Source organism: Martes martes (assembly GCF_963455335.1).
Source record: "Martes martes genome assembly, chromosome: 7".
Lineage (NCBI taxonomy): Eukaryota > Metazoa > Chordata > Mammalia > Carnivora > Mustelidae > Martes > Martes martes.
Genome location: NC_137894.1, coordinates 4,092,850 through 4,105,525, shown reverse-complemented (window position 1 = coordinate 4,105,525; position 12,676 = coordinate 4,092,850). Strand labels below are relative to the sequence as shown.

Genomic DNA, 12,676 nt, shown 5'->3' with positions numbered 1-12,676 from the left:
TCTGTATGTGCAAGTGCACGTGTGTATGTGCGCGTGTGCGCGCATGCTCGAGCAGAGGCTCAGTAAGTGGTGGCTGTGCCCGGCTCCCCACCCCAGGTCACTGAGTGACACACAGGTGGCCAGAGTTGAATGCCAGCTGCGGGCTGTGCTGCATCCCAGGCAACAGGCAGAAGCCTCTCCTGAGACACAGGCCAAGTGAAAGCATACTTTCAGGGCCGCACACACACACACCATTCACGACAGAACGCGTGTGCCAGAGGAGACCAGCCCACTCTCCTGCGGCCCGAAGATGAAGATAAGGTGGGTGGATCTTCAACTTTCCAAGCACAGGGGATACTGTGGATGTGTGTGTGTGTGTGTGTGTTATGCTGGTAAATATATCCTGGATTCACCAGAAAACGGCCACCCCAGTCCCAAGCAGAGGTGCCACTCTCCATTCCTACCACATGGAAGAGCGTTTCAGTCCCTCTACGTGGCAGCCACCACAGAATGCGCTCGGCCAACCTCATTCTAGCTGATCGGACACGTTTGTGTGCGGGGGGGGGGGGGGGGGGACGACTGCACCAGCTACAGCAAGGAGTCTGTTAGTTTATCACTTTATTTTTTAAGAAAACATTCTTTTAACTAAGGCCTTTGAAAGCCATTCCTAAGCACAGCCCATAGCTGTTTAACGTAAGTGTCTCTCAATGCTGAATTCTGACATCCACCAGAAATAACCCTTGTCAAACTTCTCAAACACTCCTGACAAGGCCCTGCGTCCCCACAGCGCAAAATCTAAGCCCCCGAGCTCATGCCCTGAGAAGGCAGTGGGTTGCTGACTTAACTGGAGCTCCTTCCTGGTGCTGCAAAGCCTGGCATAAAAGGTCCGTGAGAACAGCAGCTCGTCCCCACCGGCCTGAACCTGGTCCCAGCGCCCTGGAGGCCACATATCCCCCCACATGTTACAGAAGTAAGCGTAGACACTGAGTAACAAGGGAGCAACCACATCATACACAGCTTCGAAAACCAAGTTCGGGCGCACAGACTTCATGGTGACGGTACGAGGGGAGCAGCAGAGGCGGCTGACAGGACGGCCCCAGCACGCGGCGCCCAGCTGAGAGACTGTCTACGCTGGACGGGCCACTCTCTCCACACAGGACCCATACAGGGCTGTGAAGGAGGAACTGGGACAAGAGCTGCAGGGGAGGCGAAGGACAGGTCACACGGTGCAGGTGAAGGACAGAAGCAGGTCAGCACAGTGGATGCGGGCGCAGGCCAGCCATTTCAGTGTGCTGACAGCTGCAAGACGGAGGAAGGGGCAGACAGAAGAAGCAGGAGGGGCTGGGATGGTGAACACTGAGCTTTGAGGATGGCAAGACGAAGGACAGTGACCAGCCGTGGGCTGACATGGAATGTGTGGAGCCTGAGAAGCTGGACAGCTCATCCAAAAGGATATTAAAGGGACCCACGGTGGTAACTGGGCCTGGGGTTAAAACAGACAAGCAAACGAACGCTGAAACCCTCAAAGAAGGAAAGAACGGGGAAACTGGAAGGAACAACCAAAGGAATGGCTGAAGTAAGTGGTAGACGAGGCCTGGAAGAACGCTCTCTCTCACTTGACAAAGCAGCACTGGGGAGGAAAAGCCCCCAGCAAATGCACAAGTCAGAGGGAGCATTCCCCAGGGAAAGACAAGACAGGACTGTGTGTCAATCCTAGAAAAAGGTACAGCACTGTAGGGAGCCCCAGGAGTTGTCAAGGGAAACAGAGCATAAAGCAGCAGAAAAAAGCTCAAGAGAAGGTGGCTGGCCCAAAGGGTTTGTGTCTGGGGACGTCAAGGACGACGAATATGGGCTACAGTAACTGTCTTCACTCAAGGTTTCTTAAAAACATGTTATTTGGAAGAGTCAAAAAGCAAAACGAGTGCCCCTGCGACCACTCTTCTCATTCACATCAGCTTCTGTTCACTACCATGTTGGTATTTCTGTTCTCCAGCCACAAATCCACCCACCTCAACTAACACACTTTTTTTTTTTTTTTTTTTTTTTACCGTGCCTGCAAAGATATCTTGAGACTCTGTCAAATTCCTGTGTCAAAGCTAAGAATTATGTCTACGGCACTCCTCTCAAGGTGATAATAAGCCTGTCTAAAAAGAAAATGGCATGACAACCCACGTTGGCCACTAATGAACTCACTTCCTTAAGTGTCCATGGTTCACGGTCAATCATCTGTTCTACAATTTGGACCAGGTTCAACCAAGCTCCTACCATCCACTAACAGCAACTTCCACTTCCTGCACACAGAGCATGTGCCAGATGCTCTGTCAGAAGCACTTTAGGAAAGTAATCTTCACTAATGTGAAGCAGTGAGTACTAGTACCCCATCTGAACAAAAGAGAACCCAAGGCTCAAAGGTCAAGTGTTGGGCGAAGTGACAGCTAGTGAGTGACAGGATGGGTCCCAACTCCTTCTGATTCTGAGCTCTATCTTCTGTAATGCACCATTCACTAGCTACCTTTTTTTTTTTTTTTAATACCCAGGACTTTACATTTTTTTGTCTCCATGTTCTCGACAACTTTTATTCAAATTCCTTTAAGACCATCAACTACTGACAAAGCTCTCGCACCTACCAAAGGTCAGTGCCTTGGGATCTAAATCATCCAGGCCTTGAAACTTCTCTAGGGCCTTGCCACTGTAGGAACTCATTAAAAATGCATCGTGGGCCCCACTCCAGACCTACTAATTCAGAACCTACATTTTGAACAAGCTCCCCAGGAGGATTGCGTGCACATTAAAGTTTGAGAAGCACTCATCTAGAAAAACCTGAGGCTTGCTACATCAAGCTTCTCATCAGTTCCCCTCACCACACCCCAAAAGCCTTTCATGTCATCATTGCCCTTGACTTAAAGACTGTAGGTTAAACACAGCTCTTACAGCATAATGGCAACTAATACCTAAACTAACAAAAGCATGGTGGCTATATAGGACATTTCCCAAAGAATCTGATCTCTGAAAACATTGGTGGGCTGTGCAGTGGGGCGTAGGGAGGCGGGAGGGAGGTGACAATAACCAGGAGCAAAGAATACACAAGACTGGTACAGACTTTGGTAACAGTTTCGGGAAAAATGTTGACTAGAGCAAGCTGAATGTCGTGAAAAATATTCAGGACAGCTGGAAGACTTTGTAAGCTCATGCTGGGCAAAAACAAAGGGAGCTAGGGCCTACTGCTTGAAGCAGACATCGGTTAAGAGACAAGGAGAAGTGCCACGAAGGACACTACCGGGTCACATGACAAAACCGGACCACGAACACCAGTGTAATGAAAGTGTTGTAGCAACTTTGCATTGACTGGAATTGAGAACGTCTCTGTTATGTAAGAACATCTCTGTTCTTAATGGGTCAGGAAGAACTTATAGAGAGACAGAGAAAGAGAACAGGTAAGTGATAAAGGTAAATGCCAACAAAAGGAGAATCCGGATAAAAGAAATACAAGTATTCCTTGTGTAACTTTAAGACTTTAGTAAATCTGAAATTATTCCCGAAGTTTTTTTTTTAATGACATGAAGGAAAACTAGTCAATTCCCACTGGACTTTCTCTGCCTCTTGCAAGGTAACTGGATCTAGCCCAAAAAGGACAATCAAGCACAAGAAATAGGGCCTAGATTCCCCAGCGGGGGCGGTGGGGGGGAGGGTGATAATTAAGTACCTTTCAAGCCTTAGCCTATAAGGAGAAATAATCTTCTTTTAAACAAGCTTTTTAAAACCTCAGAAACATGTGTATGAATATTTGCAGGCACACATGTGGACAAAGTTCTGCCTTCTCAACCAAGCATGCCGACCCCTCCAACAGTAATTAGCTCGCACCTGGCAGAGAGCAGGTGACCCGCATCTGCTGAAGAGTCCCGGAAGGCTGGAGACCTCGCCTCCCTTAGAGCTGGTATGCTCACCGAGGCTACACCCCTTCCAGCAAAGTTATTCAACTTAAGGACACAATATTGACACGGAGGCAACACAGAAGTAGGGAAAAAAATTTTCGTTCACCCCAGCCCATCACCAAAACAGAGGCTGACAGAAGTATTTACTTGCCACAGCCAATCTGTGACAGTACTCCTTCCAGGGGTTTCAAAGACTTTCTTCAAAGAGAACTAAACATATACAGGTACGGGTAGAAGACAGTTACTCTACTCGAGGAAGGCAGGACAGCAGAGGCACCTCCCTGCCCTCTGTTGGGATCCTCACAGCCACTGGTAGACACTTCCATATGCCAGTCTGGAAGAACAGGACAGAGTGCTTCACTGAACACGGTCCCAACCACACACAAGAACAGGGGCGAGGGGCTTAAACTGATAGCTCGGAAAATGACAAGGCCATCCAGCAGACCTAAGATCAGAAGGCCCCAGGATTAACACAGATGGGTCACATCAGTCCCTCCATGCAGTTTCTTGCAAATATTACAGTGGAAGGGGCCAAGGATATGGAGTTTGACTAGAAGATACAGGGAAGACAAGAAAATCTTGTATGAACAGGCACAGGATCTTCCAGATGTTCTGATATTTCCTTCAACCCACAGAAGGAGCCAGGTTTCTGGAAACTGTCACCTGTGGTCAGATGCCCTGGAGTGACCTGTCCTATAGTCAGCTCGCACAGAGCCTGGCCAGGTAGTTCTGTCAATAACTACAGATCAAAGGAAAAGCTTCTGGGGAAGATGGCACCTCATTTCAAGAGATGGAACCTGACTTGCTCCCAGCTCAGGCCATGAGACCATACTTCCCTTGGTGTAAGGCTGCTGGGTGGCCAGCATTGATTTTTACCAGCTGAGAATCAGGAGGGAAGGAGCCAAATAGCTGGCAATTGACAGGTTCCCCTCTTTCTCACTTGAAATAGGAAGCACATTTTTTGGAAAGACACACTCTTTAAGCTACATAACTTAAAACCAGTGGAAGTGACAGGTCACTCATGTTGCAGGCCAGTAACTTATCTCGAAGTCCACTTCCCATCACAGGGCACAGAGCTTCACCAAGGCCAGATGTCGAGTATTAACCCAGATGGCTTGGGGGGTGGAAAGTGTGGGAGAGAATTCCATAGTCACCCTTCAACAGGAGCCTCAACTCCACAACTCGGGGACTGGAGAAGTCTGAGCTTCTGGTGGCCAAGGGTATATAACTTGTGTCTTCCAAAAGTGACTAAGAAAAGCAGTGTTCTCTTTCTGGAGCAGAGGCACTCATCCCCACTCACATGCTGGCAAGAATTGGCATCAGCGACAGACAGCTCTCAGGGAAGTCACGGGGAGGAGAGGACCTGGCAGAGGGTTCCAGCTCATTAAAGCTACCTCCGAGGGTACAGGAGACCAAATCAGCAGTAATATTTTTAGACTGATTGTTAACTTTCTCCACTTTCACCCTTCTATGCCAGTTCCTGTGGGTTTTACAGCTGAGTCACTGTTCGAATTTTCTGAAGCCGTCCCCAAGAGTACAAAGTCACCCCGAGTCTGGTGGTGGCAACAATAATGGCAGCAAGAGCTTGGCACTGGATATGGGTATCGTAAGACAGTGTCTGAGTTTGAGCTCAGCTTGGGGAGAGACCAGGCCCAAAACATCATAGTCAGATGCCTGCTATCTACTGGGAGTAGTCATGGAAAAAAAAACCCAGAGCAGGGGCCATTATTTCTAGCCTGAGATTCAGGGCCACATACCTGGAATACCTCCTTTCCTATCCTAACCCTTGGCTCTAGGCTGCTTGCTCAAAATCCATCTGAAGGCACAGAGTAAGGAAGCGGAGGGCAGTAGTCATTCCAGGCATAACAACAGACTATTCTTTGCCTGTAACTCCCAACGCTAAACTCTACACCAAACCTCAACTCTACACCACACCTCAACTCAGGTGACAGTCTTCTGAGTGTCAACTCCCTCCACTGACTGTGGAGGTGGAGGTCGGCACACATGCTCTCCCACACAACTTCTTTTGTATCCAGGAGGCACTGCACTGTTTACTGCTTCCTAGGCCCTCCCTCTTCTCTGCACTGAAAGCTCTCCCCTCAGTAGACTGCCTGACTCCATGACAGAGTTCACGTCCTAGTGAACGACAAAATCTTCTGTAAATATGTGTCTTCATGCTTTAGAAGCTATGGAGGTTCAGAGATACTGATCTTTGAAGAAATCTATCCATCCAGCTGATCAAAACAAGTAGGAGGCAAAAGAATGGAAGAGACCTTGACCAATCTACAGTTCAAAAGTACCCAGGATTAACAACAAGCACAGTGGCTTGGCATTCATTATTCATTCAAAAGACCCTTATAAAAAGCCATGAGCCAGGCACTGTGCTGCATGCTGGGGACAGAACAGTGACAAAGTGGATAAGTGAATTAGATTTGTAGAACTTGGTCAGGCCCAGGAGGACCATGTTCTATGGACGAGAAGCCCAACTCTGTCACCTCAGAAAGGCTGAATGTCACCTCAGAAAAGCTGCTTGGAAGGACAGCAGCAGCAGACACAAAATGCCAACAGTGCCCGTCTCATCCCACGCTGACCCAGCCTGCACACCCAACAGGGAGCCTGCAAGTAACAGTACGAGGAACATACCATTCATAACCCGACCAGTTAGCAGTCAGGGTAGAAACCAGAGAAGGCTGACAGGTTAACAATCCCTGAGGGACTTCTAAAGGACAGGGGCCTTTAGAGATGCCTCCGGCATCCTCAGACTGAACATCTGGTCTACCTGCTGGGCTTCGGTACAAGGCACACAAGGACTCCCTGGCTTCCAGCTCCCCCCACCCAAAGTAGATTCTCGGCCATCCCCCTTCCTGCTGAGTAATACTATGCATGCAAGGTTCCCCAGGTGGGATCAGGAAGACGGACCCATCAGCTGGTGTGGCTGATGGGCAGAGACCCAGGTGGAGGGCAGTCAGAACTGTCCGCTGCACGCCCTGGCCTTGAGGGGCCTCAGCAAAGGAACACAGCCCCTCTGGCCGGACAGTCCCAGGGCTGATTCAGAGATACTCCAACACAAGTGTTCTCATCCCACATGTTCGAGTTCTGCTTACAGGAAGGCAGGTGTAACAGAAAGCACAAGAGTTTTAGAACCGAAGAGACCGGGGTAGAATTCCGGCAGCTGTGTGATTTCCGGCACTTCACAACCTCTGCGAGCCTACCTCCTCATCTTTACAACAAAAGTAATGCCTGTACCCACTTCGCAGGACTGTGGAGGCATTAAAGTTACGCGATAGACTGTGCGTGGGAAGCAGTCGGTAACTAGTGGTTTTTAGGCATTCCATCCCCCATCCTGAGCTCCTGGGGGCAGCTTTCAGAGCCCTGTTCCTCCATTACAGGACTTAAGACACTGCCAGGAAGACAAAGGAAGAGCCGGACACATGCCCTGGGGTCTAAGGGAAACACCCACTTCTAACATTAAAAGGGCTTCCTTCCCAGCAACAGGTGAGGCCTCAGGGTAGGCACAGTCTAGAGAGAGGGACCCCACAAAGTGCCATATCCAAACCAATACTGGCACAAATCTCAAAACCAGATTCCACCTCCAGTGGAACCAAGCAGGCCTCTGAGGCCAATGGAACCCATGTAACAGAAGGACCCTAGTCCCCTGAGAAAGGTCTTCATGTATTAGCCTCATGCTGAGAACCCAATGAACGGTTGTCCCTATGCAAAAAAAAAGAAACCTAGCTATCTCTCTGTACACATCTGTATTTCCTAGGGGAGAAAACGAGAGTGCCCATCGTGCTTGATGAAAGCGATATGAAGCCACTACCATGTGGCATTTAGTACACCTTCTCACCGGTTTTCCCTGGACAGTCATGGGGGTTTTATTCACTGACGAATAACCTAGTACATGGCAGACAGCCAGGACTCAATGCTTATTGAATAATTTGAGCCAAGATATTCAGTCAAGAGCCCTGCTAGCTCTACCCATGCACCCAAAACTGCTAAATACTTAACAGCGGCAGAAGATGGTCAAAGGTAAAGCCATGGGTGCCTGGGGCAACAGATCACCAAGCAGAGCCCAAGGACTCAGCCTGGACCTTGTGCACCACACGGACAGCCCAGTGCCATGCTGTCTGCAAGGGTGACTCCCAGACTGTCCAGAGCTGTTGAAATACCTCCTCCCCCCTGAAGAAAGTGAGCTAGTTGGTCTTCAGATGGGAAGGCAGTGTAGGCACTGGAATGTGGGCTGCGTGTTCCCGCATTGCTGGCAAGGGTGCCCGATCTGGCACTGCAGCTGGCTGGTGGGAGGGCTACATCCTACTCCAGGAGGCAGTACCCTCATGTGAGCTCTCCATGAAGGGCCCGAGCTCAGAGAAAGAAGAGGGATGGCTATCCCCAAAGTTTCAAAATTCAAGGACATCATGGATATTAGGGATGAGTGTGTCCTTAACCCTCAGAAAGGAAGACAGAGCCACACCAACCCTGCCCATAGCCAGATCATACCACCACGGCAGCCCTCTGGTCCCTGTGAATGCCAGGGCCACAGACTGCAGTCCCTCCTTGATCCAAAGAATCATGCAGTGTTTGTCACTAACGCCTGAGATGAAAGGCGGAGAAATAAATCCATCCCCACTTCGGAGACAAACAGCTGTAAGACAAGACATTCAGGTAGTATGGAAGCCAGAGAAATTTTGGCTGGGTCCAAGCTATTTTTTTATAGCCCAATTTCATAGTAACTTTCAAGCCATGTTCTCCAAGACCCAAATTGGGTCCTCCTGCACTTCTATGTGCTGTAATACCTTTCCAGAGGACCCTTGTAGCTAAGACAGACCAGAGCCAAAGAAAGGCCACGCCCCAACCTGGTATCAGTGAAAGACAGCGCCTTAGCCAAACGTGGATCACATAGACAGGTGCCCACCTCCTCTGTGAGCTCTTCCGTCTTTTCCTGAGATATCGTGGGAGTGAGGACAAGGTCAGATTCATAGGCCATCCGGGTCGACCTCAGAGTACCACATAAAAGAAGTGACCATGGCCTCTTAGCCAAGATCCCCAGGCACAGGATACCATACTTGCTTGCGTGGGTGAACAGGGCACCTACCAACCTTTCTGGAAAAACATGAGTCAGCTGAAGGCCAGTACTTCAAGAAATTCTACCTTAATCCAGAGGTAGTTACTTATGGCAAAGTTCTTCCCTACCCTCAATCAAATTTAAAAAAAAAAAAAAAAAAAATCCAATCCCCTAACCCCAGTCAAACGGGATTTTGCTGAAACAACTGGCCATTAAAATGCCAACAAACACAACAGTCCCAGGCTCTGCAAAGCATTCTAAAAAAAGACCTGCGCCAAATAGGGTGGAGGCCAGAGAAATCAACAAGACAGTACCTTGCTGCCTTGACTGCCAGTTTCTGGAGCGGGGGAGGCAAGGAAAGGATGGCAGGCTCAGTGAATCCCACAGTCGTCGGCATCAACAGCAAATGGCCGCCCCACCCCCACTACCTTTCCATCTCCCCAAAGTATCTGCTGCCGACACTTTTTAATAAGACACAATTCACATAAAGCAAAATACGTGGATCTTAAGTTACCTATCATATTTCCTAAGTTCCCATTCTTCCTAAATACTCCAAGCCTTGGGTCTGGCCAACCCTCCCCACCGTGTACCACAAGAAGGAAATAAACGGGCACTGGGAAGGTCTCACCAGAAGCAGCTCAAGGGGTTGCCAAGAAGCCCCTTCAATTTGTCCGCATCAAATCCTCCCAAGGCAACCAGGGGTCCTAAAGGGGAGTGGCTCTTCTCTGTCCATCTGGTTACCCTTCACACAAAGAAAAACAAAGCCTCCACCCCACTGACCCTGCCTACCCCTAGCCAGGGTCAATGCTCTTACCCATATGTTAAGCCAATTTCAATATCCTAGTGCCACCCAGCCTCACCTGAGGTTAAAATTATTCCCCTGCTATGATTCTGGGACCACCCATCCTTATATACAGGCCCCTAGCTTTCAAAGCCACTGAGAAACAGAATTTGGACCTCCACTGATGAGCCCCTGAGGTCCCCCTCCCCCACCTAAAAGTGTTTTGCTTCATCATCTCCAAGACAGGCCTGGGCACTAGGGGGTTAGCTGGATCTTTTCTGCATAAGACTGTCACCTTGGGGACCCTTCTCAGGGCCACCCCAGGTGCAGACTAACAACTCCAGGGAATTTATCAGGGTAAGTGGAAAAGCCATGCCTGCCTTTACGAGCCACCATCTGTCCTGCCACACTCACAGCCAGCATTTCCATCTCTTGCAAAACAGCTCCATGTTGTGGGGGGGGGGGGCGATGCAAAGGGGAAGAGAACAACTGTTGCTGTGGACATCTTCGCTCGCCACCCCATGCGTCCCCCTCCCCCAGCCAACTCATTTTCTGGCACTCACCCGAGTGTGTGCTGCTCTGGGCTGAGGAATCGGAATCCTGGGTGCTCCAGGGTCGGTCCCAGCCTGTGAGACTGAGGGACTGCAGGCCAAGGCACAAGTCATTTGCATCTGGGAGGCCCCGGGAAGAATCTTGCGCAGAGGTGGGGAAAAGCATCCTGCTTGCAACTGTTTCTTCAGAGTCCTGGAAGTCTGCTTTGGACAGGAGGACAGCAGAAACCCCAGAGTTAAGGGCTGTTTTCCCCAGTATTATCAACAATAAGTCTTATTAATAGTAGTTTTCCCAAGCCCGAGGAGCAGACATCCAGGCTGGCTGGACGCTGTGGCCGCTGCCTCTGCACTTTTGGGGGCGTTAGAGCAAGAGCAGTTGCCATACGGCCCCCTCCCCACATACACACCCCTATCCCGTCTGCATTACAGACGGGGCCAGCATGTGATCAGGCTGCTGATGCTTCCCGCTGCCAGTGACATCAGCCGGCTGAGCCGTGCAATAGAGAGCGGCATCATCCCTCACAGAATGGGGGAGGAGCAGGAGGGGACGACAGGGAGGAGACTTGCCTCCCCGGGAAAAGATAGCACAACAGCTACTTGGAACAGTCCGGGTGCGGTGCCGGTAAGTCCGGGTTCCGAGGCAGCGCCCTCCGGTCTCCAGCAATGGTGGCCAAGCGGCCCTCAGGCACGACTGAAGTCCTCTCCGCTGACAGCAAAGCCAAAGCAGCCGACTGCCTGCCTGTGTAGCTCTGCCCTCCTGCCCCTCCCTTCCCCTCCCTCTGCTCTCCACCCCCAAACCCAAAAACACTCTAGTCCTGGACTCTCTCCAGCTGCTTGCTCAAGCCCTGGTTTTGCAGCCCAATGCAAAGCTTCACAATCCTGCTAGCAAAAATCTATGTGCTCCAAGTGGCCCCTGAGCAGCGCCCTGACACAGCAGTGTTTACCACGGGAACAGGATCACCTTCGGAAAAACGCAGCACTCTGGGACCCTGGGGGACAGCCCCTGGTGCTCCAGGCTTGTCTGGAGCAGTTTACCACAGAGAAAGAGGGTCAGCTGTGGCAGAGGGAAGGGAACCACCGGGCTGCTCAGGTGTGTCCCACAACCCACACGCCCAGATAAGTACTGCCCTCACCAGGACAATCCCGGTCCCCAGCGTTCCCTCACCCCAGGAGGATGGGCCCAAGTCATAAGCAGATCAGTCAGGTCCAGCTCCCCCACCCTCCAGCAACCACAAGGACAGACTGGGGCGACACCGCTAAAACAGGAGAGACAGAAGGAGGAGAAACGGTCCCAACCATATTCTGCCTCATCAGACATCCAGTGTTCAGGAGCTCCCCCCACCCGGCTCTGCTGATACTCTCTCTCTGGCCTTCCAGGAGCACTCAGAGCTACACCGGCCAGCTAGAAGGCTCATGGATGCCTCACTCAGGGGTGCTGCCCAGGACCCAGGCCCTACTCCTGTGACCACTCACAGCTCCAGCAACAAAGTCCAGCTCTGCCCGGAGATGGTGGAACTTCCGCCATTTTCTCTTTGCCAATGTGCTCTCTCCCATCAGTCCTTTTCCATCATGACCTGTAGTCACAAGGCTTCCCCCTCAAAGAAGAAGGTAGAGCCAAGTCCCAGCCTCAGCAGGCAGGCCGCTCCCACCTAGACCAGGTGGGAAGCTCTCCACCTCGCTTGTTCCTGTGTTCTACAAGGAGTAACCAGATACAGGAAGCCGGCCCACCTGGGACCGCCTGTGACAGGGTCCCAGGTGGGCAGAAGCAGGGGTAATGCTGTTAGCTGCAGAAGCCAGCCACAGCTCCCTGCACTGTACACCCTCACGTCCTGGGGCACTCAGGCATAGCCGAGAGGGGAGAAATGACCGGTCCGTGGGAGGGACTCCTCCCCTTGGTGGTTTTTTTCTTTTTCTTTTTTTTTAGAGATTTTTTAGAGATTTGCTGCTGTGTCATCCATCCACGTTATTCCTGTCTGGCTATAGACACTGCTTGCTCGCGGTCTGTGTTTGTTAAAGCCCCGTTCACCACTGCACCAGGCCGGTGTTGCCCTCACCCCAGAACACTCCCTCCTGCTGCTCGATGCCCACACTTCGCACAAGCTAAAAGTATACTTAAAAAATAATCTGTACGTACTAATTACAAAAATGTAATGCTACCTTTAAAAACATCCATATTTAAATACCCATTCACCCCTAATCCTGCTGTCCATATAGTCCCTTCCACCCCACAAAAAGGTCAACTGTGCCCAGAAGCCCCTATCCCCACCCCAACCTCTAAAGTGAGGGTTTTGTACTCCTGACTACCCCCATGCCCCTGGCAAAGGGAACCTGATCGTCAACTATATTCTTGCTGCCCACAGTCTATTGTGGC

The 12,676-nt window shown here is 50.7% G+C and overlaps 1 protein-coding gene across 1 annotated transcript in view; it reads right to left on the bottom strand.

Moving 5' to 3' along the window:
* CPEB1 (cytoplasmic polyadenylation element binding protein 1) overlaps positions 1 to 12,676 on the bottom strand; it is a 75,332-nt gene that overhangs the window by 14,525 nt on the left and 48,131 nt on the right. Inside the window, exon 2 of the mRNA XM_080807959.1 lies at positions 10,318 to 10,506. Within this exon, the coding sequence (XP_080664085.1) occupies positions 10,318 to 10,471 (154 nt within the window). The 5' untranslated portion in view covers positions 10,472 to 10,506. The remainder of the gene's footprint in view (positions 1 to 10,317; positions 10,507 to 12,676) is intronic.